The sequence below is a fragment of the Peromyscus maniculatus genome, chromosome 7, assembly GCF_049852395.1.
Source record: "Peromyscus maniculatus bairdii isolate BWxNUB_F1_BW_parent chromosome 7, HU_Pman_BW_mat_3.1, whole genome shotgun sequence".
In the NCBI taxonomy this organism is placed as follows: domain Eukaryota; kingdom Metazoa; phylum Chordata; class Mammalia; order Rodentia; family Cricetidae; genus Peromyscus; species Peromyscus maniculatus.
Genome location: NC_134858.1, coordinates 82,380,277 through 82,407,327, shown reverse-complemented (window position 1 = coordinate 82,407,327; position 27,051 = coordinate 82,380,277). Strand labels below are relative to the sequence as shown.

At 37.2% G+C, this 27,051-nt stretch overlaps 1 protein-coding gene across 2 annotated transcripts in view; it reads left to right on the top strand.

Annotated features, from left to right (window-relative positions):
- Mei4 (meiotic double-stranded break formation protein 4) overlaps positions 1-27,051 on the top strand; it is a 171,406-nt gene that overhangs the window by 31,832 nt on the left and 112,523 nt on the right. For both annotated transcript variants that reach the window (XM_042281385.2, XM_042281384.2), the window contains exon 2: positions 2,474-2,719. In XM_042281385.2, the coding sequence (XP_042137319.2) occupies positions 2,474-2,719 (246 nt within the window). The remainder of the gene's footprint in view (positions 1-2,473; positions 2,720-27,051) is intronic.

Sequence of the window (27,051 nt, the reverse complement as noted above, 5' to 3'; positions counted from 1 at the left end):
CCAAATAAAGCCTTTCCTACTAGTATCTACTTTTTGATGACTAAGTAACAGTCACATTTCTAATCCTGACTTTATATGCTCAACTATTCAGTTGTCCACCCCAGTTTTCAGTATAAAAACAGCACTGTGAAAAGCATATTGCACACAGAGTTCTGTGTTCAGCCCAATGTTAGTGAATCATTAAAGGCTGGGGAGATTGTTGAGCTATCAGACATGAGGACTCGAGTTCAGATCCCTAAGACCCATCTACACAGCAGGTGTGGTAGTGTGCATCTATAATCATAATGCTGGGGAGGCAGAGACAGGAGGATCCCTGGGCTTTAATGGCCAGCTTGCTTAACTAATGGGCAAGATCCTTGGGTCAGTGAGAGAGACTATCTCAAAAAATAAGTGGGGAATTGATAAAGAAGATACCCAACATTGATTTCTGGATTTCACATGTACATGCACAATTAGAATACTCATCACAGTGTGCCATTTTATTTCCCAACGGCAGGTTATCAGATAGGTGCATGTGACTGTGGGTGGGGTTAAATCTGAGGAGTTTGATTCATTCTCAGATCATTTTAAAGTGCACTGAATCAATGGTTTATGGGTTATCCAGGAAGGATACACAGATGAGTCTTAGGCAGCTATAAGGACGTTAGGGCATCATAACTGGTTAAAATGCATTAGCGGAGATTTGAACAGGAAAGAACTTGGGTAGTGCAGCCCTACCGTAGTGGAAGATAGGCCTGAGAAATTGACGTTAATAAAATATAAGTTATAATGTGAAATTGTGTTGTTAGTATCAATGTGGTAACCAGACACACTGAATTTTCTGAAACAATCCATGGTTATCTCTGAGCTTTGGGGAAATAGTTTCTAGGATACCCTCAAATATAAAGTGCTGTGGGATGTCTTTCTGTATGCTGTGAATATGTGTTGCTCTGATTGGTTAATAAATAAAGCTGTATTGGCCTATGGCAAGGCAGCTCTGAGGCAGGCCGGAAATCCATATATATATATATATATATATATATATATATATATATATATATGAAGAAGAAAGGCATAGGAGACAAATGCCATCCCACTGTCCAGGGAGCAGCATGTAATGGCACACAGGTAAAGCCACGGAACACATGGCAACATATAGATTAACAGAAATGGGCTGAGTTTAATTGTAAGAGCTAGTCAGTAATAAGCCTGAGCTAATGGCCTAGCAATTATAATTAATATATGCTTCTGTGTGTTTATTTGGGTCTTGAGTGGCTACAAGACTGTGTGGGACACAGGAAAATTTCTGACTACAATAAAGATATTTAAATGCACAAGTCCTTAATATAAAATGGTTTACTATTCACATATAATCTATGTATATCATCCTGTGTATTTCAAATCATCATTATAATACTTAAGCATGGGAATACTGTGCATAGTTGTTGCATGACATTGATTAATAACAAGAAGAACAATCTGTGCATGTTCAAAATATATGTAAGTTTTTATTCAAATGGCTGCGATCTGCAAGTAGGATGAATGTATGTAATGAAAGTGGAAACTGCAGGCATGAGCAGCTACTGTACTTTTTTACTACACAGTAAACATTTTTATAGTATGTTTTATGTTCAAAGCCTCTGTGGTAATCCAGTAAAATATGGTGGAAGCCACAATGTACTTACCCTTCAGTGGAGATGATGATTAAACTAATGAATTAAACTAAGGGTGATCATGCATCACGTTCTCCCTTTCAGTGTATTCATATTGTAAGACTGAGATATTAATGGTTTGGAAACGTATACTCAGGGCAGCAATTGGAATAGTTGGAAGTGCAGGATCAAACAACTTCAACAGGGCAAATATTTGAAACATTTTTTATTGCTTATTTGAGATTATAATATAATTACATTGTTTTCTCCTTTCCTTTTCTCCCTCCAAAACTGCCCATATACCCCTCCCTTGCTCTCTTTTAAATTTATGGCCTTCTTATTCATTAATTGTTGCTGCATGCATATATGTCTATGTGTACATATTGCTAAATACAGCCTGCTCAGCCTATATAATGTTACTCCTGTGTATGTTTCTAGGGCTGACCATTTGGATTGCATAACCAGTTGTGATCTTCACTGGGGAAGAGTGTTTCTTCTACTCTCAGTGTTCCTTACTTTCCCATAGTTGTTTGTGTCTAGTTGAGGACTCTGAGATTGTCTTTCCTAGTTATGTCAGAAGCTACACTTACTAATATGACTACCTAAACATGAATTGAACAAGGACAACAAAAGACATGCTAAAGTAGACGGGGAAAACTCATGAGGTCTCCTACTAGTTTTTTTTTTTTTTTTATTCTTGAGAATTTTGTTTCTGTTGATTAGAACCAATTTATAATTATAAACTTTTAATTAGCACTACTCTGGAAGTTCAATTTTGTTCAAATAAAATACTCTGTGAAAGTTAAAAGGAAATTTTGTAACTTCTTTTCATTATGTGGTAGGGACAAAAGCCAAGATGGATATTCAGACATGGTATTTGAAAACTTCAAAGTTGGCGCTGGCTTTGGCTATTATCCACTCAAAACCAGCAGACAGAAGCAGCAGAGAATATACAGAGCACCTTGCCACCTTGGTGACCCAGCAGGAGTCCAAATGGAAATCAAAAGTTGAAGCTTTAGAAGCTGAAGTTCTGCTATTACGTCAAAAACTGTTCCTGAGTAGGATTTCTTCAGGATTGCTTAAGAATGGTGAGTAGGTGAAATCACTTGTCAGTAATTTATACACCTATTATTACCAGAATTTGCTAGAAATTTATTACAAAAACCTGAGAATGTTTATTTCTCCTTTTTGCCCCATACAATTCTTGTTACTTTGTTTGTGCTTTTTTTTTTTTTTTTTTTTTTTTTTTTTTTTTTTTTTGGACTTTGAGTTAATCATTACATGTTATTGTCACCTTTTAATGAGTGGAACCACATTAGACTAGGAGATTAACAGAATTAAAGTACTCCAGATGTGAAAATAGTTGTTTATTATTGTTGTTATTGTGTAATGACTATAATGAGGATTGAACCTAAGGCCTTCCGTATCTTAGAGCCAACCATGCTACCACTCAGTAACAAGCATGTTTGGGGTTGACCGAAGAAATTCATTCTAAAATCTCATTCTTAAATTCTGTTGTATTTTTCTTTTATATAATAGCTGTCATTTATAAAGTACCAGCTCCGGTGAATAATTAGGGCCCCAAAATATGCAAGATGAGGTACTATTTTTTCTCTCTTGATCACCTACCATTCTCGTGGGAGAAACAGACTTAAAATTAGCCCAGCGGTGATGTATCACAATAGAGAGGATGACAAAATGCCAAGGAAGCCATTCATCCTGGTTGATTTCATTGAAGGTTTCAGAGCTCTGGTCCTCCAGGTCTGTGTACTTGTCAATGAAAATGTTGCCGGGCACCTAGCAAACCGCAGAAGTGTGAGCCAAGAGGGACAGTAGGGAGTATGCACCCATTCACAACCCCAGTAGCACTGCCTTTAGGAGCAACCAGAACTCCTGTAAGCAAGTTGGCCATGACAAGAAGAAAGGAGAGCTGCTTTGTGAAAGCTCAGAAAGGCGCTGCATAACAATTAAAGGATGTTTTACTGTATTCTTTGTCATTACATTCAACATGTAAACGCCTTCATTAGGACTCTTGGGAAAGTTAGAGGGGAATGTATTAGCGGTTATTCTGGGACAGTACAAGCAAACCAGGGTTCCCTTGAGCCATCTGGAATGTGTGTCACCTGAGTCGCTTCATTCAGGAAGTGTTTGAAGCAGATTGATAAGGAAACAATCTGGTAACTGGAAAAAAATACATAAATCAGATCACTGTATAAATTAGATCATGTTACTTCTTTGCATAAAACACTTCCCTGACTTCTACTTTTGTTTCATTTTAGATTAAAACTTTACATAGTATCTCATAGTTGATGTCATGTCTACTCATCTCTTCCTCTCTACCTTATCCACCCTCCCATCTTATATCCTTGAAGTTTCTTTTGTGAAGGGTGTTTCTCTGCTATCTTTTTGATATTCTCTGTGCTTTTTGCTCAGTTTTTCTAAATGTCACCTCCTCAGTGAGGTCTTTGCTGACCATTCTGCTCATATTTCATCTTCCATGAGTCATTCTGTGTATGGAAGATTTGCTGCTGGGTTGTCACCTTTTTTCCAGATCTAGTGTCTGGATTCGTTGAAGAGGAGGCATCTTTAGTTTTTCCGAGCCTAAATCTTAACACATTATAGGGTTCTCAATACATATTCAGTGAATAGATGTGGAATATAGCAGTCCTTGGAGGCAGGGATTTTAATTTTTAAAACTTTCACAAAAGCCCATAATTTGAATTCATGTTAAAATATAATCCTTAGTGTGAACCATTGAGAGGTGTGGCCAGTTGGGACCTATAGAAGATGACTAGACTAGTATATTAATGGATCATTATCTGAGTGTGTCTGTTATTACTTATCAGCTAGACTCTGTGTACTGAAATCCTCTTGCCCTATGATTCTCAACTCTTCCACAGAACTCCGGACTATGCAGAGTCCCCAGCATCAAGAAAGTTATCGGATGTGGCCACTTATCCAGGACCTCTTAAAGTATCAGCTGAATACACCTGTATTCTTTGTGTGTTATAAGTCTGTGGTTTCTTAGTTAAATAACAGAAAATCAGACTAAGATAATCTTGTTGAAGAGTGATGAGTTGAACTAGGTTCATGGGAATCAGAACTTACAGGATAGATGTCTTGGGATGGTTTCAAAAGTAGATACTTCTGATGTTTGTTGGGAATGTGTTCAGAGATCATGTAAATGTGATTTTAAGAATATTGAAACTTCCATCTCAGTTTATTAAATGGATTTTGAAACTCTCTATGTGAACATAGAAAATTTATAGGATAAAATATTGAGTGCAGGCTTGTCTGAATAGAGGCTACTCCCGGCAAATGTAGGGCTTACCTAGAATGGAGGTAGATATATGATCAGAAAACTCAGAGCAGGGAAGCAGGCAGGAGTTATAAACTTATATTTAGAAGTTTTCATAACATTTAAGTAATTATAATTACAATTTAAGACTTACAGGGATAATTGAACTGTAGATGAATTTCTAAGTGGTCTTATTAAATAAAAAATTTGGAGCCACATATGGGGGTGAAAACCTGAGAGATCAAGGAAATAGGGAAAGTCACAGCTAACCTTACCTCACCAACTCCACAGCTTCCAAAGAGCGAAATACTTCTTCCTGTCTATCCACGCCTGTATGCCTTGCTGTTCTGCCATCTGATTTGCTCTCTCTGTTCAGTTACATCACTTCCTCTTCCTGCCCAGCTCTGTCACTTCCTGTCTGTCTATACAGACCTCAAGACCTCCATGGTTAACTAGTGTTGGAATTTAAGGCATGTGCCACCACACCTGGCTCTGTTCCCAGTGTGGCTTTGAACTCACAGAGATCCATACAGATCCCTGCATCCCAAGTGATAAGATTAAAGGCATGTGCTACCATTGCCTGACTTCTGTGTTTACTTATAAAAAAATGGTTGACTTTTTCCTCTGATCTCCAGGCAAGCTTTATTCATTAAAGCAGAAATAAAATATCACAACACTGAACTGTGAGGGTAGGTGAGGGATGTTTGATTCTAACATTTCAAAGGTTTGCAGAGATAAGGAGGCACCTTCATATTTGCGTGTGCCAGTGTATTAAACACATGCATGCAGTGGGTAATGGGGAGATACTAATGTGGAAGAACTGTGTCAATAACATGATGAGTTAGCATGTGGAAAACATGATGACTTAGAATCTAAATATTACTAAAATCTCAGGCATAAGCCCCAAAATAGCACCACCTAATTAATAGCCATATTTTGTCTCTATAGACTCCTTTTTGGCAATGAGCTGTTTGAGTATACCCAGTGAACAAATAGCAAACAATTGTTCTTTTTCTTCCATGAACTTATAGAATTCATATAATGGTAAAAGGTAAAATATTACTATCTTGAACTTTGCCAGCATAAGTTTCTATGCTATCAACAATATTCCTTGCCATCCAAAATCTATTTGTAGCGGTGACATAGTGTACATGCTGTTTGTGAGTATGTATGAACAGTAAGGGGCTGAGTGATACTGTCTGTTATATTTTTCACTTAATAGTGCCTGTGAGAGAAATTTTCAAAAATCATATAATTAAAGTCAGTTTTCCTTGCAGCAGGAGTTGCATGTCTAGTGTTTCAGTACAGACACTTGGAAGTAGTCCATCTTTCTATCTTACAAAATAGGAATAACTGAGTATGTGCAGCAATTGAGTAACTGTTAAAAAGGGGATGAAAAATGAAGCAAACGGTGGCATTAGAATGACAGGCAAGTAGAAGAAGAGCTTAGTAGTTGTTTAAAGATTGATAATTTGAAAGGAGGTCAGGATTCGCTCTACAAAAGCTACTCCCAAGAATCAAAATATAGAAAAAAACATATTTATATTATTAAATATTTCTTTCTGGAGTTTTCAGTGTTGTTGTTGTTTTTTTTTTTTTTTTGGGGCTGGGATTAAAGGCTTGCACCATCACCGCCCAGCTTTAATGTTGCTTTCTATTTGTAACTGTTCATAGGTGTTCAGAGGCTCTCAATAGATGCTGAATCAAACCCATCTTGAAAGATGGAGAGTCTGGGGAACATAATTTTACAGAATCAGCTGTCCATTGAACTAATGGAATAGTCTAGAATTAAATAAAGCAGAGCTGGAATGGTTTATACACCATCTGAGAAACCCAGATGTTTTTGTATTCTGATTTATTTTCTTAACTTCCTCAGGAACTTTACTACAGAAAGGATGAGTTTTTGAAATGTTCTGTCGTAGTGAAGAAGGAAGTGCAGAAAGAAAGGAGCAAGTGAGGAAAGCAGACAAAAGGGGAGACTCTTGGACACCTTGTGGCGTCTCCCTCAGCCTTTTTGGTGATTTGTGTCAGACACAATTCTCTACTCAGTAAGCAGCTCCTTTCTGTTTTAAAGTTCCTCATTTAATTTGGAAAACATGCTTGTGGCTGGTGGGTTGACCCATAAAAGGCTTAGGGCTGCCTGTGAGAGTTTTGATCTAAGTTTTGTGGAGCCCAATTTTGGCCAGTGCAAGTCAGAAAGCAATTGAGAGGCTCTACCTCTTTGGATGAAGTGCTAGAGGCCCGTGAAAGATAGAAAAACCTTTTCCCCAACCTCTTGTTTCTTGTATGCACTCTGCCAAGCCAAGAGATGATTTGGGACTGTGGTAGCCATTAGCTAACGTGGTCAGGATGGAAACCTATGAGGGTGAGATGAAACTGCACCCCAGTGACGTTGCTCTGTAGATGAAGCAGTTCTTACTAATGAACTTTTAAAAAATGGAGGATGGTGAAATCATTGTTAACAGGTATTTTGTTCTTCATTTCTGAGGAGTAATTGGAGGTCATGAGTGAATGGAATTAATAATGAGCATGGTGCCTGTTATATAGGGGAGAAAATGAAAGAAAAATAATATTCTTCAGTCTGGAACAGCTTTGTTGAAGATGGCCACATGAAATTTGCCAGTACTTAATCTAGGGCTGAATAAATGGAAGAGAGAAATTTTAAAGCATAGAATTATGCCAGAAAGGTGCTAATGGCCCAAAAAGGACATAGAAGGACCAAAGACATACTGACACAGGGAACAGATTAGACCTTCAAAGGTTGAGCTTTCCATGGAGTTGATTCTGTAATGGTTAACATTTCAGACAGAAGCCATCCTTCATCCCGTCTCCTTGGTTCATCTCTGAATCTGATTACTTGATTTAACTATCTTCTTTGCAGAAGCTGGTTTCTAGGACATTTTGTTAGGTGCCCAGTAACCTCTTGAATTACCGCACTCTATTTTCTATATATCACTGGAATCTCTCCATATCTGGCCATTCCTAATGGAAATAGTTTTACCTAATTATCCAAATTCAACTTTACTTCTCTTGCTTAATTTATCCCAATTAAAGTACATTTCTTTTTGCAGCATCAGCATTTACTACTCTGGACTGCACCCTATCTCAAGTCTTCTGATTGCTTTGGGAAGAAGCCTGAAATCCTTAAGTTGGACTACAACTTTGTGCAGTGTCTGGCTGGAGCTTACTTGTGAATCTATCTATCTATCTCTTAACTTTGGGTTCATTCACATTCTGTACTGTGGCACAGGGAAGTTTCTCACATACTATCTTTCCTTTTGCTTTCTCTTGAAGCTTATACATGCATTGTTTACTTCTGGTGGGATATCCGCCCTTTCCTATTTGTCTACCTATATACTATTCATTTCTTCCTGATACAGTTTCAGTACTCTACTTCTGACTACCTCTCTAGACTAAATTAGATTTTCATGCTGTGGGTATCACAGTTTGTATTTCACAGCATGTGTAAAGTAAATTATAAGGGTTTAATTCTGTCTGGCTTGTGGAATCTGAACCATGCTTACAAGGATTGTGTTGATATTCACCATCAGTATAACCAGATTTTTAGCCCAGTACTTGCCTTTTCTGGAGTGGTTAGTGACTATTTGTAGAGTAAATGTATGTGGTCATGTTGATATTTATAAAATCCTATCCTTGCTCATTTGTGTGTAGGGTTTTTATCTATCTATCTCCCTATCTATCTCCCTATCTATCCATCCATCCATCCATCCATCCATCCATCCATCCATCCATCCATCCATCCATCCATCCATCCATCTATCTATCTATCTATCTATCTATCTATATATCTATATATCTGTCTATATATCTATCTATATATCTATTTATCTATTTTTTTGAGATCTTCCTAGCCTTTGTAGCAATAGATATAGCTAAAGAGTAAGTCTAACATCTTGCTGAAGATATGTTGATAGGATGAATCTCTGGACTAGTACCTCTCAGGAAGTATAATCAGATCAAAATAAATGGACAGTAACAATGGCAGCTTTTTTGAAAAAGAAGCTTAACTTGTTTAGAATACTTTCAGATTTTTAGATGTTTGCCCAATGTGATTTTTTGTTAGTTCAGCCAATAGCACAGATATTTCTCATTATTAGTTTTACTAGTATTAATTTGGTTCTAGAAATTGAACTCATGGTATCATGGATGTTAAGTATATACACTATTTCTTAGCTATACCCCTAAACCTACAACAGATTTCAATATACTTTCTATATTTAGGATTATTTTTAGCTTTTTGTATATTGTATATATGCTTTTAAAATGCCCCAATGTTAATCTGTTTTTGAAATTAAGGCTGTATTGGAAATTTAAATGTGTGATGATTCTGAATTTAATATTAAGGCTTAGAGAATGAAATTTATGCTTTTTTAGAATAAATTGGATATTCAGTGAACAAAATCCATGTAGTTATCTCTCAAAAATGTACAGTATACTGACATTCTCATGATCAAAGCAAAAAATAGAATCAAATAAGCAAGGCAAATGGGGGCGGGGCTAAGAGTCTCCATTTCTGTTCAGGTAGTGTGGATGCTTCTGGTGTGACTGGCAAGGCTAGGACTTCTCCTTTCAATATAATGAGATGATTGAAATGAACAGGAAATAAGAATAGAAGGTGGGGAGTGTGTAAAGGTAGTTATAAAGAATTAGAAGACAGGAAAATGGAAGATATTGAAGGAGGGGATTTAAAAAAAAAGAATCCTAGGTAGCCTGCTACACGTATCCAAAATAAAAATGAATAGAAGCAGGAAAGGGTGTCCTGAGCCCCATGGAAGGGCCCACAGCTAAGAGGCTCTCATGGTCTTGCTGGGCATCAATTTGGCATTATCCTTGAAGGTTCACATACTTCAAGTAGTCTTCATTTACACATCTACCCTTTGGTCCCATTCTTTAATTCTTTTCAACTGCCTTTGGATTTTCATTTCTGCATTCATTTCTCTGCAGCTTTAATTTCTATTTTGGAAGTCAACCATAACTCTTCCATGATCAGTGTTAAACAAGAAAAGCAGAGGGAGGAGCTTATCTAGAATTAAATAAATGATAGCACATTGAGTGGGGTCCTGTGGAGCCCTCAACAATGTTTCCCTCTGACATTAAGATATTTCCTTCAATAAACAACATCAGTTGGAAAGTTGTTGGAAAAGTAAAATGATCAGATCCTACCTGAAAACTGAATCAGAAACTTTGGATGCCCAGCAGACTATGATTTAACAACTATTTTAGGTCCTCATGATGAATGCTGAAGTTTCTATGGTACTGGTTTAAAGAAATAAAACTGAAATATACGGTCATGAGACTTAATCTAAAAAGTGACTGGAAATGAACACATAGAAACCAAATTACTGCCTGATAAAATACCTGCATGCAGTAAATGAAGAGAGCAGCAGGCCTTAGAGCATCTCGTACTCCCAAGCAAAAATACTGAGTCTGCAATTCCAGAATTCAGTGTTCACTTAGAGTCTGATTAAGGCTGCGGAGTTAAGAGAAAGCAAGCCAGCAAACAATCAGTGGCATCAACTGGGTTTTAGGAGTGGTGTTTAATACTGTTTCATACTATCAAGTGAGATACATATATAAGCATAGTAAGAATCCAGGGGTAGAATATTGTCGCTTTTTTTTTAGGGCTAACTTCTGTTTTCCTTAGTCGTCCCCCTTTTCTTCCTGCATCCTTACTGCCCTTTTCCCCAGTAAGCATCTGTGAATGCTGTTTGAGATCTACTAAGACACCCCATATTTTAGGATGTGAATTATAGATATGTATAAGGCAGCTATTCTTTTCCCCTCAAGAAAGCATCTGTTTCTTATATCAATTTTAAGTAATTTTTAAAGACATTTTGTAGGGAAAGCACAGTTATGCAGAAATTCTGTATATTGCTTACTGGCAATCTATATGAATGTTAAACTATAACAATCATTTGAAAAGTATCCCAGGTAAATGAGATAAAAATAAATATGTTGCTGTGAATGAGCATCAGAAAATTATAGACAATAAGACAGAACAATTTTTCCATGTAAATAAAGTTTTATATTACAAAGGCAGAACTGTACCACTTGTATTTACATCATGTTTCAGGACATCTAGAACCTTAAGTAACTGACCTTCGAATAAAACATGTTGAGTATATTTCTAAGAATAATCCAGACAACCGCACATTTCAGTATATGTGGCACACAGTCAGCTGAGAATACTTCAAAGGGATGTCTTGGGATGTTGATGTGCTAAAAGAGATATTAGAGTGGTTTGAGATGTACTTTGCCAGTGAAAAGACCCGTTGTTTCACATCATCAATTAATTTGGAGAAAGTATATGACTGTTGCTTTCAGTATCCAATTTTTCTCAGAGTTAAAATAAATACTGCTTATATGTCTTTAATACATTCTGAGTATTTCTGCCAGTGTGTGTACCATAAAATATACAGGAAATAGATTGTTCACTGAAATCTGGGTTTTAGATTTTCAATGTTCTGGTGCTAAAAACACCTCTATTTTTTAAGTTAAATTCATATGAAAAATAACTGAGTTGCTTTTCTGCTTTCCCATGGTTTTAGATTCAGTGAGACCTTGGACATAGGTTTGCTCTCCAAAGTATTTATGGGTCTAGTAAAGTATAATTTCAAATTAAGCTAATAATTATGAAATAATAGAAATTATTTTCATGAGGCTTGGTAAATTTTCTGATGTAAATTAAATTGTGATTCATAGAAGGAGTTTAAATTTTATGTTGAGAGATGTATCTTGGTGAAAGATGACTTCTGTTCCTTCTAAATATTTTATAATATTTAAAGTTTCCTAATTTGTAATTAAAACAGAATATACATGCTTTATATAATATTTAAAGTTTCCTAATTTGTAATTAAAATAGAATTTACAGGCTTTAGGCATCTTGCTTTTGCCCATTGTTATTCCAACAACAAATACAGTTTACCCTGGAATTTAGTATAATTTGCCCATTTCTTTCCATAAAGTAGTATTTTTAACAGAATGCCCCCATTCTTTGACCTACTTCTTACAAATTAGATTGTAGTTTGCATATTTTAATACCTAATTTTATTAATAATTTACTGTGCTTTCAGTGACTCTGAAGCTGTTTCTACCTGTGCATTGTATGAATGTTTAACCTCATCTGATTAGTTCTTCTTCAGCGAACCATGAAGCATCTCATCGTATCTGTAATTTCTCAGCAGTTGTCGGTCCCTGGTGATAGGCTGCTTTGTGTGGCTGTGTAGCTGTGCAACAGGACTAGAGAGGCGGCAGGGATAGCTAGAGCCAGAGAGGTGTGTGCCCAGGTGATCTGCAGAGAGGGGAGGAGGGCGGAGGGGGGCAGGGAGGCAGAGACAGAAAGAGAGACAGAGACTGAGACAGAGAGAAAGACTGAAAGGAAGGACGGAGCCTGACCATGCAGATTGTGAACACAGCAATGGCAAGCTGAGGTGCTCTTTTATACCATTTAACAGCAACTGCAATATCAGTCCAGATCTTCTGCACCAACAAGTCTATGTTAGTAATCAGGAGTTCCCATAGGTATCTCCCCATACTCCAAAAATGAATAACCACAGAGAGGTCTGTAGTTTTCATTTTGTAAATTTATTTTTATTTTAGACATATTTCTGAAAATGTTTGTCGCTTTAGTGTTGGTATACATGGGCTATTCCAGGTGTGGTGCTTACCATCCCTGACTATTTATTATGCTAGAATCACCTGATTTCTAGAGGTGATATCAGGATCTAGAGGTGAAGGATTGCTCTAAAGCATCAGTGTTTTTCATTTTCTTTAGGGTTATTCTAAAATACAGCCAAAATTGAAACTGCTGTTTTAGAGGGCAACTTTTTTTTCAATATTAAACATAACTGCTTTTATTACCAGTTTGTAGTATTAATCCTACCTAATTTAAATCTTTTTTAGTCATTGAAGTATTCATTGACATACTCCAGCTCTGTACTTCTGCTCTGTTCTTCTCTGAGATCTGTTTTATATTCCACATATAAGTACAGGCATGCATTTTTTTTGTTGTTGTTGTTGTTTCAAAATACTGGAGGTAGGGAGAAAATAGAGAGGTTTTGGTCAAATGGTTCAAGATTTAATGTAGACAGGAGGAGTAAAGTTTGAAGACATCTACAGTACAGTGATCATAATTATTAATAGTGTGTTTATAGAAATTGCTGAAAGAATGTGTCTTAAATATTCTTATCACAAAAATGTTAGGTATTTGAAATGATGGATATATTAATTGACCTGACAACCATCTCACAAAGGGTACTTATAACAGAACTTGTATTATATTCTTCGTCTTAAATATAATGATTTTACTTGTTAATTATATCATTTATTTATTTATTTATTTATTTATTTATTTATTTATTTATTTATTTGGTTTTTTCAGACAGGGTTTCTCTGTGTAGCTTTGCGCCTTTCCTGGGACTCACCTGGTAGCCCAGGCTGGCCTCGAACTCACAGAGATCTGCCTGGCTCTGCCTCCCAAGTGCTGGGATTAAAGGCGTGTGCCACCACCACCCGGCCTGTTAATTATATCTTAACAAACCAGAGAGAATAAGGCACTTGACATAGGCCCTTTGTGGGGGTGGGGAATACAACTGGGTACAGATTTTGGCACACTAATAGCTCTGCTTGTGAGATGTGCAAGAATTGAAATTACTGGTGAGAAAGGACAGTGTAATAGGCCTTGCATTTTTAGGTAGGCTGATAGCATGGCTGGGTTAAGGATTGGACTGTTAGGAGGCTTTCAGGCTCCTATGTATGGCTAGTTAGCAATGGTTTTTCCAGCCCCTTTTTACTTTCTTGACAATACATAGCAGTACAAACTAAGAGTGTGGCCTCATGAGCCACGCTACCTTCTGTACAGGAATGTTGACTTGCTTAGTCTTCAGCTGGCCTTATATAGGCAACAACTATAGGTCTTATGAGTTCACATGTACAAATGCTATGTTCCAAAGGGACCAAAGGCTGTTTCTCAAGCTGGAAGCAAAACTTGGGAATGTGTAAGACTCTTCCCCTGTGGTTCTGGTTTTGAAAACATGAAGGGGTCCTGGAGATAAGCTGAGGCTTGAGATTGTGAGGAGCCAAGAGACACCATTGGTGAAGGTGCATCATCAGTTATAGTAGAGATGCTGGGGTTAAAGGAGTCATAGAGAGAAATAGAAGCTGGTTATTGTAAGAGGCCATGAGAGGCCACGGGTGTAGTTGTAGCCACAATTGCAGGGAAGACCCCAGCATATTGGAGGTGCCAGGACTGTGGGATGACTGACCAGGACAGTAACCAGTGTAGAGTGAGGCTGGCTTGAGCTTACCAAACAAGATATATGTGCAGTGGGTGTCAGCATTATAGGTTCTAAGCTCTTTGGAGCCCAGAAGATCATGAGTGAATTTCAGTGTCAGATAATGAACTGTTCATAATATTGAGTTTAGGTTTTGCTTTGAACTGTAACTGTGCTCTGTGGTTCTTCTCTCTTACATTGAGAAAGTATGTGACTTGTTTTGGATTTTACAGGAGCCCATAGTTGAGAGACTTTAGATTTTTAAGGAGACCTTGCACTTTTACTATGTTGAACTTTTTAAAGACTGTGGGCCTTGTATACTTTAACTGTACTTTTTATTGTGATATTTACATATGATCTTGAGGACAAAGAAAGGACAAGCTCTAGTTCAGGTGTTGTGTTTATATGTCAAATTTGACAAGGAGTGGATTGTGCAGGTTGGCTTTTGTCAACTTGACACAAGTCTAGACATGTCTAAATAAAAGCGATCTTAGCTGAGGAACTGCCTCCATAAAACTGACTTGTGGTCAGGTCTGTGTGATATTGTCTTGACTGAAAATTTATGTAGAAGATCTGAGCCTGTCTGGGATAGTGCCATTCCAAGACAGGTGGGCCTGAGCTGCATGAGGGAAGGTAGCCGAGCAAGCCAGAGGAAGCAAGCCAGTAAGCAACATTCCTCCTCAGTCTCTGCTTCAGTTCCGACCTCCAGGTTCCTGTCTTGACTTCCTTCAGTGATAGACTGTATGTAATCTGTAAGCCAAACAAACCCTTCCTCCCCAGTTGCTTTCGGCCTTGGTGTTTAACACAGAAAACACTAGAACAAAGGTAGAGCCCAGCAAGTCAATGAAAAGATTCCATATTAGTGCATTTTGAGACAAAAATAATTTAGTTTATTGAATAACTTACTGGCCGTAAAAAGAGAAGAAAAAGAGTGCTCAAAGGGGATTAGAACAGAGACAAAGTTTCTTTTGTTCTGACATGGAGATTCTGGCCCAGAACTTGCTGTGTAACACAGGCTACCTTTGAACTAAAACACATCCTGCCCCAGCCTCTCCAGTGTGGGATTACAGGTACAAGAGGCCCAGCTTGAGATAGAATTGCTTTTCATTCAAAGTGATGGTCGCCTGTGTGATTTAGCTTTTAGTACTTACAAGATCTGAAAATATTTCATTCTTAAAAAGAGAAAGGGAGGCAACTTAATGGGCCAATATTTTTCCTTTTCTTTTGGATACTTGGAAGATAACAGTCTTAGACTTCTCTTGCAGTGAATGTGGTATTTACATAAAATTGCACATTCCAATTCTGAACTCTTAGGGGTTAGTAGGTGTCCAGGGCAGACTCCTCTCACCTGGGTTAATAGACTTCTCAGGGACTCTTAATACCCAGGACAGACAATAGGTAAATACATCGGGATTGTCTTAAGACAATTAGAGGTGTGCTTTATGGGTTTTATCATGATTGTTGTCATCACTTGTAGGAAACACTATCAGTGGTCACCAAAATAAACATTAAAGAAGATTTTATAAATGTCTTCTGTGTCTTAGTACTGCAAGATTATTTCATTGGAGATGTCAAGTTATCTTAAGATGTAAGCTTAGCAGTTACTAGAGATAGTCTGAACTGTCAGTAGCTCAGAGTAGGAGCTAATAGCTCCTGCCAAAGAAAGGGCATAGGAAGTTAGAATTGCCCACTATAACCATATTAAAAGCAATGATGTCAAAGTACAGTGATGGCCAAGATTGCCCGAATTTTGTGAGATTTCCCCTTTCCTTAATAGAAAATAATTAGCTTAGTACCTGTGACTGTCAATAAGGTTTTAGGAAAAAGTATAGTAGCTAGTGCTTCACACTGAAATTTTGATGTTTTTTTTTTTTTTAACAAGTTTTACATATCATAGCCTGGTTTCAATATATGGAGTATAAAAAAAATCTTGAAACTAGACCAACCTCCAAAGTCACCAGCTATACATAATAGGCTGTAAAAATCCTCTAGTCAGAATGGTTTTTTTTTTCCAGGGAGACAGCTCAGACTTGGGACATTGCCTGATCAGTATTCCTATCTGTTTCTCCTAAGCAGATATACATTAATAAAATATGCATGGCTTGCATGAGGAAATCAGGATCTGGAGAGGCAAAGCCTACAACTATAGGTTGACCTTTCCACATTGTCTTCCAAAAATATGGAAATGATTTAGAGAGTGGAATTGAAAGATGAAAGAATTAGGGTATGAATTAAAATTACAGATGTCTTGTTTGCTTTTAAATATGATATAGTAAGTTGACAATTTAGTTTGGGTGTTTATCGATTGAAAATTTATGGAAACACTGAAAGTTAGTTACAATATTTCTCAATACTGTTAAATTCAGAAATAAATAATGAGAATCTACTGAAATAGTGAAAATAATGAGCAGATACTTGAATATGTCATGTTCTCTCAGTGTGGTGCTTGATTTTGAAGAGTAGAAAAGAAGAAAAAGTCTGTTTACTGATTAGGAGTTTGTGTTTGCTTAGAGAGGCAAGATATCTTGAAATGGTTACATTAATTCATCATTTCATTTCTTATTCAATACAATTCTTATTTCTGTAGTTCCTATAGTGACAATACAGAAGTAATAGAATTTCTATTCATATAACAGACAACAATAACTATGAACCAACTTGTAGTGATATTGTTCCTCAATATATTGTGCACCTTAATAAACTTATCTGGGGTCAGAGAACAGAACAGCAGCTAGATAGACATAGAGGCCAGAAAATGGTGGCACACACACCTTTAATCCTAGCATTCTGGAGGCAGAGATCCATCGGGATCTGTTAGTTCAAAGCCACTAGAAACAGCCAGGTATGGTAAGACACACCTTTAATCCTAGGAAGTGATAGCAGGAAGCAGAAAGGTATATAAGGCGTGAGGACCAGGAACTAGGGACTGGTTAAGCTTTTAGGCTTGGGTGAGGACACAGAGGCTTCCAGTCTGAGGAAACGAGATCAGTTGAGGAACTGACGAGGTGCGGTTAGCTGTGGCTGGTTCTGTTTCTCCGATCGTTTAACGTTCACCCCAATACCTGGCTCCAGGTTTGTTTTTGTTAATAAGACCTCCTAACAATTCATGCTACACCAACTAGGAAGGGATAGCAGAGTCTGTTTTTTTTTTTAAATGTAGAAGAGAATAAAGCAGGCTGTGGTGTTGAATTGCTCAGAGTGGAAAAGAACAGAAAAGTTAGACTGGATGGGCAGTGAGTCCCAGAAGGAGGTGGCTAAGCCAACTCCTCAAAGAGAAGCCCACTCAGTGGTCTTCAGAAAAGAAAGACCAGCAAATAAAACTAAGCCAGAATGGTTGTGAGACAGAAAGACTAAGTATTGGGGCTATGAAAAGGCCAAGGAGGAGCAGCTGTACTACTTTTGTGGGCTTTTCCATGGGTAAAATTTTCGTGACAGTGGAAAGACCCTTTGGTTGAATTAGCTAGGAGATTTAAACTGCTTGGTGTCACTTCTGTGCAGATTGGATTGTCAGTGGGAGAGGAACCAAGACTGCTGGGTAGGAAGGAGGCTATGATATCACAGAGGAACTAATAACAACTTAGGCTAAGGTGGAATGGACAGCTAGACTATCAAAGCTTCTACCTTTACAAGGTAGAAAAGGTAGAATCCATGGAAAGAGATTGCAGCTGCTACTGAGCTTAGAAATATTCAACAACAGATAAATATGATGAGAGAAAGTAGGAAGGCATTGTGGGAGTCATGAAGGTGTTATTTGTAATGGTACAGAAAAGGCTTAAGCCATTGTTCTCTCCAAAAATAGCAAAATAAGTATAAATTAATAGGCAGTAATGATTCTCCCATCAGTGTCATCTGAGAGCTTTAAAAACTATTGACTTTTGGGCCCCAGGTTTAGAACATCTAGTGTATTTTGCATGGCGTGTGAGCTGACTGTATTGGGTTTTAAAAGACCTGAAACAACTCTCTTCTGCAGGTAAGACTGAACATCAGAGAAGTAAGGTGTTTCAGAATAACTTCTTGTATCATAAGAGATTTAGAGTCTAGTAAGGAACAGGTAAAACATTCTAAATGCATGTGTTTGGGAACAGGGAACAACAGTGCTTTTTGAGACTTATATATTTCCTTAATTCTGTGTCTGTGAAGGAAAAAATATTATATTTGATATAAATAAGAGACACTCCTGAAATGTTTATTTGAGATACAAGTTTGATATCTTCCCCATGGAAATATTGAGTGTCTGTCAACTACTCAATTTTAGCTATTCAATTCTAATATATTCCCTTTATGATGCAAGTTAGGGAAATACTGCAGTGGCTGAAAGATTTCACTACGCTAGTTTTTTGGTTGTTGTTTTTTTTAATAATGGATGTATAGAAGTTACTTCTAGACAGCTCTGTGTAGTAGTGAGGTGTGTAAAGATAAAATACAAAAATCTACTGGAAAACCATTTTAGTTGACTTTGGCGTAGATCTGAGAATAATGGGTGGTATAGAAAACAATGAAAAACTAGGGTAGGACCTTTTAAGAGGATGCATGACACCAGTGCAAAACGTGCTTTTTGCAGTTGGTATTGAAGAGCCTTGTGAGGTTCCTAGCAGGAAAACTGAAGAGTAACATAACACTTATTTGCCGTATGTTATACATGATGCAAGGAGTATGTTTTCCTTAAGGTGTCCCTTTATGTTATTTGAGTAGTACGTTATTTAGACAGAAGAAATGGACAGGAGACAGAACCTTCCCTGTCTTAGCCCTGCTCTTTACATATAATTATATCATCATAGCAATAAAAGCGTCTGTGGTATAAAACAGGGTTTTGTTTGTTTAATGTTGCTTAGCTCTTACTCAGAATTACATAGTCTGAGATATGGCACTAGACCAGGAAGTCTGGGTCTTTCTTGGAGCATACATTCTTAAGGGTGAAGACAAAAAGTACCCGTGAACGTGATCAGGAAGTGACAGCAACAGACTAGGGAACCGAAATAGGAAGGTAGCATGAAGATTCATCTGGAGGCTTCCTTAGGTGACAGTGGTTAGAGAAGGGATGTCTGAAGAAATGACATCTAAAGAGATTTTGAATGACGGGAAACCAGCCTGGACAAAATTGTGAATGAGGCTTGAGAGACCAATTCACATAGAATGTTCAATGCAGCCGGGCAGTGGTGGCACACACCTTTAATCCCAGTACTTGGGAGGCAGAGGCAGGCGGATCTCTGTGAGTTCAAGGCTAGCCTGGTCTAAGTGAGTTCCAGGAAAGGCGCAAAGCTAAACAGAGAAACCCTGTCTTGAACCACCCCCCCTCCCAAAAAAAAAAGAATGTTTAATGCAAGGGAGGGTTCTAAAATGAGAATAGACTGAACAGACTGAAAAACTTTAAGGAACAGAAAGATAAGCAAGATCAATATGTGTTATTGTATGAGGCTCACAAAGTATATTCTCAGGTTTTAAACATTGGAGACAGAGGGATGGCACTGATGTCGGGATTAAGTATAAGGGAAGGTGCTGATTTCTTTCAGACTTGGGAGGTTTTAGGTTCGGAGGTCAATCATGTTGAGATAACAGCCAAAATGTGGCTGAATATAAAATGTTCCTCACAGTTCACCTGTTTAATTTCTGACACTTTGCTAGTAACACTGTTATGGAGGCTGGAAATCCTTTAAGTGGTGGGTCCCAGGCAGGGCAAGCTTTGAGATTTATAGATTTGCTGTTTGGTCCCCTTCGATATAAGCAAGTGTTTTTATTATCCTTCTACCTAGGATAACCTAGGTCTTCCATAACACCTTCAATTCTATGAATGGCTCCAGTCATCTCAAACTGAGCAAAAGTGAATACTTCCTGAAGTTATTTCCTGTTAGGCATTTGTTCATGTGATGGGTAGCAAAATGAGATGACAATATCTGATTTTCTCAGTACTGATGGCCACACCCTGGGATGTCAACATGCTGAGCACTCATGTAAATTTGTTCACTGTACTGCCTCTCGTTAATTTTTTTCAGAAATTCTGTAGTTTACCCCATGTATCCTAAACCTAGATATCGTAAGTTCAAGTCAGAAAGAATAGTTATTTTTAAAACTTACATTGAATAAAATGCTAATAATTATTTTGTAACAAATAACTTACTTAAATGCTGTCACCATTTAAAAACAGGGACTATAGGCAGCAAAGAAAACCAGTTAGTTGAGAATGGGTTGGGATTAGAGATATAGATTTGAGAGTCTTCAGTGAAGTAATTCTTTGAGGCTATTTGATGGAGATATTCAGGAAGGTGAAATTGGTCAAGAAAGCCACAGATAAAACAGTACAACAATGAAGAAAGTTCCCTTTGGGGAACTAGAAGATGTTGTAGGAAAGAATCAATAAGGAAACCCCAGAGCCTGAGCACTTGAAGGCATGAGGAATTGCGGTATCAGATTGTCTAGGTCAAAGTCTGCCCACAAATGCTCATTTTGTTTTTTATTCAGAAAAGACAGTTCAGCCAAGAGATGTCATGCTATTTGGTTACATTTACATGTATATGACACTTATCTCTATTTGGTATATTTAAAGATAGAATGGTGATGTACATTGCTATTCTTGGATAAAATACAGCTGAAACCTTTAATTTGTCAGCGTTTTTCAAATATGCTTCATCACATGCTAAAATATATATTCCTATAGGAAGAAAGAAACACTTGCTTATAATTGAAACACTGTTGTTAAGAGCTCCCAAATTGACTGTCCTATACCAAATGATCAGGCTTGAGATCATATAAACACAGGTGACATGGACTGAGCAGGTTGTATTTATGAATTTAGGAATATATACATATATGTATGTGTGCATATATATATATATACATACATATATATATGTATATGTAAAGAGGCCATGAATTTGAGAAGTGGGGTCATGGGAAGGATTAGAAGGTTAGAAGGAGGAAGGGAAAATTTAATTATATATATATATATGTAATTACATTATAAATTTAATTATCTTATAACTTCAAAAATTATAAAAGGTATTATTAAAAACAGAATTATGAAATGACTTTAAATAACATTTCTGTTTGACCACCAGGTGGCATAAACATTACTTTTACATTATTCAATGCATGAGTTTATGTTGGATAATGATTATTAATGCTTGGAAATCATAAATGGTAGTGGCAAATTGTGCATCCCTATGCTGAATATATTAGAATGGATGTTACTTGATTTAATCATAATATACATGTGTGTGTGTGTGTGTGTGTGTGAAAGAGAGAGAGAGAGAGAGAGAGAGAGAGAGAGAGAGAGAGAGAGAGATTCTTTCAATAAGTATTCAAATTACCAACCAGGTAGAAAGCAGGCATTAAACAATAGAAACATCCTCACAAATAAACTCTTCCCTCAGAAACTTCTCCTTTCAGTATGGAATCACTATTATATTCAAAACAGATTAAGATGGGTAGTAATGACATGTATGTAAGGCTTTTCTAAGCCTGGGGAAAACTTGGACAGTTTCACAGAGGATAAGAGGCTAGATTTGAAGAAAAATCAGTATGTATCTGGGACCAGTATGTGCAAATTCATCGCTATGGGAAACAGTGTGACAGGTTTTGTGAACTCTGTGTGGCTTATCGTTACATGCATGAAATGAGGGTGGAGATAAATGTAAACTAAATCAGAATGTGGGGGGCAAACAGTGATAGGAATTGTGTGCTGATCTGAGGACCTTGGAGGGCTCTGCTCTATCACATGAGAGAAGCTTCTGGAATATTTTCACTAAAATGGTACTTTAGTGAAGGTAGCCTAGAGGAGACAGAACTAGAGGCTGATTGATTATATAGGTGAAGATGTTGCATTTATTTGTTCAAGAGATGAAGGTGGTGGCATGAGGAAGTGATTGGAGGAGGGCATACTTAGAAATGAGTGTCTTGATTATTAATTTTAAGTTTCATTTCAGATATCTGGGAACTCTGGTTTGGGGTAAGATTATTTGTGCCAGTAGACTGAGTACAATAGATTGGGTTGCCTCATCCAATAAGGTGAATGCATGACTAGAAAAGAAAAACTCATTCTGTTCTAGTAAGGGACATTTCCTCCTTCCTTCCGGACATTTGGGGAAATATTTCTATGACAAGGTATGTTACAGGAAGGCACACACTTTATTTTGTGGAATATTATTGAGATCTATTTTTCAAATGATAAATGGCTTTAAATTAGAATTTAAAAACAGATCAATGTAAGGCCTATGGTTCAGCAAAATGAAATAGAATATCTATATGATTCATTATGTAAGAGACACATATAGAATTTGTAGAGAGAATCTGTAGGTAGTATTTGTTACAGCTTTTAGTTAATATCTCATTCTCTCAATTTTTGTATATGATACATATTTCACTATAGATTTCTTAGGTATACTAGTTTTTTATAGCAGTGGTTTATGTTTATTGAGTATGTAATGTTTATTAGAGTACAATGTCAATTTGTTTATGCACACTCTATCTCTATTAAATCTACCAATTAACATGTTAGGAAGATCATATATACAAGTTGGAAAGTTGCTATTTTCAGCACAATAGTAAATTAAAAATGATCCTCTCTTTCAGTAGGATTTCTATTTACTCAGGCAAGTTTTTTTTTCTTTTCCTGTGCAGAAGCCTCATAATTTTATACAATCTTATGTTCATTTTTTTTGGTGTAATTTCTTGAGTTATTGGCATCCTTGCTTGTGCTTCTATCTTGAAGGATTTTTCTTAAGATTTCCTCTAATAGTTTCAGAATTTGAAGTCCTACATTAAGGCCTTTATTGTTTGAGTTGCCCTTTATGCAGAGTGAGAGATGTGGATCTCATTTCATTCTTCTCGTGTAGAAACCCAGTTTTTCAGCATCATTTGTTGGAAAGGCTATCTTTTCTCCAGTGTATTTTTGACATCTTTTTCTAAAGTCCTCTGGCTGTTTCTTTGAGGACTTCTATCTAGTTTCTCTGTTCTTTTTACATGTCTGACTTTGCACCACTACCGTGTAGTGTTGCTACTGTGGCTCTGTAGTATAGCTTGAGACAGGGATTATTATGTCTCTAGCGTTCCTCTTTCTGCTTGGTGTACGATTGTTTGGAGTTTTTGTGCTTCCCTATTTTTTCTCTCATTCTGAGAGGAAAATTGTAGCTAGAGTTTTCCTGCCTGGCCCACTGTCAGGACAAATCTCTGTCACCCGCCAGTCCCACAGCCGCTCAGACCCAACCAAGTAAACACAGAGACTTATATTGCATACAAACTGTATGGCTGTGGCAGGCTTCTTGCTAACTGGTCTTATATCTTAAATTAATCCATTTCTATAAATCTATACGTTGCCACGTGGCTTGTGGCTTACCCGCATCTTCACATGCTGCTTGTCATGGTGGCGCCTGGCAGTGTCTCCCCCCCCCCACCTTCCTGTTCTCTCAATTCTCCTCTCTGTTAGTCCTGCCTATACTTCCTGTCTGGCCACCGTCCAATCAGTGTTTTATTTATTACCAATCAGAGCAACAGATTTGACATACAGACCATTCCACAGAAGAAAATAGTTAGCATTTTAATGGAAATTGCCTTAATCTATAGATTATTTTCAGTAATATGGTCATTTTCACATTATTCTGCTAGTCTATGATTATAGGAGATCTTTCCATCTTCTAGTGTATTCTTCGATTTCTTATGTAAGTGTTTTCAAAGTATAGGTCTTCGTCCCTTTGTTAAGTTTATTCCTAGGTATTTGAATTTTTGAAGACATAGTGTATGAACTACTTTTTTCTTCAGTTAATTTCTAGCATATAGAAAAACTACTGGTTTTTGTGTTTTGATTGTGTGTACTTCTACTCTGCTGAACATGGTGTCAATTTTCTAGTTGGAGTCTTTACTATATTTTAAATCCTGGATCATACCATCTGTAATTATGCATACTGTGGCTTCTTTCTTTACCATTTGTATTTCATTTTGTTTATTGCTTTCCCTTTTATTTCTTTCTCTTGTCCTATTACTCCACCAAGACTTCAAGTACTATATTAAAAAGAAGTGGAGAGAGTGAGCACCTTCATCTTCTTCCAGATTTTAGAAGAATTGTTCTCAGTTTTCCATTCAGCATAGAATGTACTATAGGATTGTTGATAATAGCATGTGTTATTTGAATATGCTGAAACAATCTTGCATTCCTGGAATGAAAGCAGCTTAGTCGTGGTGTATGATCTTCTTAATGTTTTCTTGAATTCAGTTTGCTATAATTTTCTTTAAGAAAATCATTATTGGTAAATAATTCATGTAGCATACAATTTGCCTATGTCTTTTAATGCAACATATTCAAAGGATTGTGCAGCCATTACCACTTTCAATTTTAGATCATGTTCTGAAAATTTCATGAATGAATATTGTATTGTAATTGTATTTATTCCCCATTACCATCTTATCTTCCTCCATGCTTTCTGAACCCCTTGTTGTTGCAAACTATTCCCTTTTTTATGTCAATCTCTCTCTCTCTCTCTCTCTCTCTCTCTCTCTCTCTCTCTCTCTCTCTCTCTCTGTGTGTGTGTGTGTGTGTGTGTGTGTGTATGTGTGTGTGTGTGTGGTCTTGTACAGGTATCCTTGGCTGCTCTATGTTTATGATTGTAACAACCATGGAACATCTATTAGAGACAATATTTCATAGCACTCTTCCTCATCCTCTGGGTCTTATACTCTTTCTTCTCTTCCACACCATTTCCTGGGTCTTGGAGGGATATTAACAGATGCCGTGTTGAGAGCTGCACACTTAACACTCACTTATTCTTAATACTTTGACCATTTAAGGGTCTCTGTACTAACTGTTGCCCATTACAAAAAAATAAAACAAAACAAAACAACTCTTTAACCAAGTTTGAGAACAGCATTAGTCTGTAAGTATAAATACAAATGTTTAGAAGACAGTTTGACTTTGGGTCCATGTAGCAAAACATCAGTAGTACTTCCCCTTCCCCCAAACTGGCCTGTGGCCTCCTGGGATTGGGTTTTGGCCAAGTTTATAATTCTAGGCATGGATTATCTTCCCAGGGAGCTGGTTTTGAATCTAATCAGAAGGTAGTTGGTGACCACCCAAACAGTCATGCCACTATTTCACCAGTGGACAGATCATGGTGGTCATCTTGGTCTTGTAGCTCACAGAGGCCAGAGCTGGGTAAAACTGTTAATGATCTTTCCTGCCAGTACCCTGGATTATTTATTAGGAAAACTGGTCTGTAGGTTTTCTTTTTCTTTTTTTTTCCTATTTTTCTTTTTTCATTTTTGTTACTGTTGTTGTATCCTTATCTACTTTAGGTATCAGAACAATACTGACTTCATAGAATGAATTTGCACAGTGTCTTTCCTTTTTACTTTGTGGAATGGTTTGAAGAGTATTGATGTTAGTTCCTCCTAAAATGTAGGGTAGAATTTAGCCTTGAATCTGTCCAGGTCTGGACTTTTCTTTGATGGCAGACATTTTATTACTGCTTCAGTCTTGTTACTTTTTATGAATCTGCTTAGGTTGTTTATATTTCTTTGATTTAATTTCGGTAGGTTATAAGTGTCTAGGAACTAAATCATTGCTCCTTCATTGTCCAGGGTATTTGTTTGTTTGTTTGTTTCTTTGTTAATATTTTTTATTTAAAATTGTTTTCATACAATATATTTTGATTATGTTTTGCCATCCGCAAACTCCTCTCAGATCCTTCCCACCTTCCTACCCACCCAACTTTATGTTCTTTCTCCTCTCTTTCCCCCGAAAAGACATCATAAAACTATAAAAATGAATATCAAAAAAATTAAGGAAAAAAATCCTCCAAAATGGAATCAAACTTCCACAAAAACAACATGGAGTTCTTCTGTGTTAATCAACGACTCGTGTGCCTGGCGTCTGCCCTGGACTGTGGTTGATATTCCCAGTGACACTCATTTGAGAAAACTGATTTCCCCTTTGCCAGCATTTTATCAATTACAAATAGCTTCTTGATGAGGAATGGGATCCAGTGTCTACTTCCCCCTCACAGTGCAGGGAATGCTTAAAGCTTGAGCCTGTGCAGACCTTGTACATGTTGCCACAGTCTCTCTGAGTTCATCTGTGCATCCGTCCTGTTGAGTCTGCAGATACTGATTTTTCAAAGTCATCAATCACCTCTCGCTCTCACCATCTTTCCTCCTCCTCTTCCAGATAGATCCCTGAGCCTCAAAGGGATTTGATGAAGACATTTAGGTCTCCGGAGTCGTTCATTGACACTTTGTCAAACTGTGGGTCTCTGTGTTAATTCCCATCTACTGCAAGAAAAATCTTCTCTTGTGAGCAGTGAGTGAGGCCTTGGCCTATAGCTATAGAACCATGCCATTAGGGGATATTTATTGTTATATTGCTTTGGCAAACTAATAATAGTTAGGCTTTCTCCTAGGATCTTCTCTGTGTCTGATTTTTCATGTTCTCATCTCCAATATGCACTCCCATGACACTTTGCTGAGTGTATTAAAATAAAGCAGCCAGGATAGATAGTTAATGGTCAGTTTGAGTATTGTTCTCTTCTAAGATACACATGGATGGAAATACTTGTTTCAAAATTGTGCCAATTGGGGATGAAGAAGTGCTCAGTGATTAGGAGCACTTGCTGCTCTTGCAGAGTGTCTCGGAACCACATTTTGTGGTTCACAACCACCTGTAACTCCAGCTCCAGAGGGATCTGCAGGGAGGAACATGCTTGTAGTTGAATGAGAGACCTAACTGAAAATGCCTAAAACCATTTCTTTAGTCAAACTAAACAATTTCTGTTTTGCTAAATGGTTATGTACATTTGTATGTTTTATGTAGTATTTTCATTTAGAATAGAATCATTGTATCGTTTTTTAA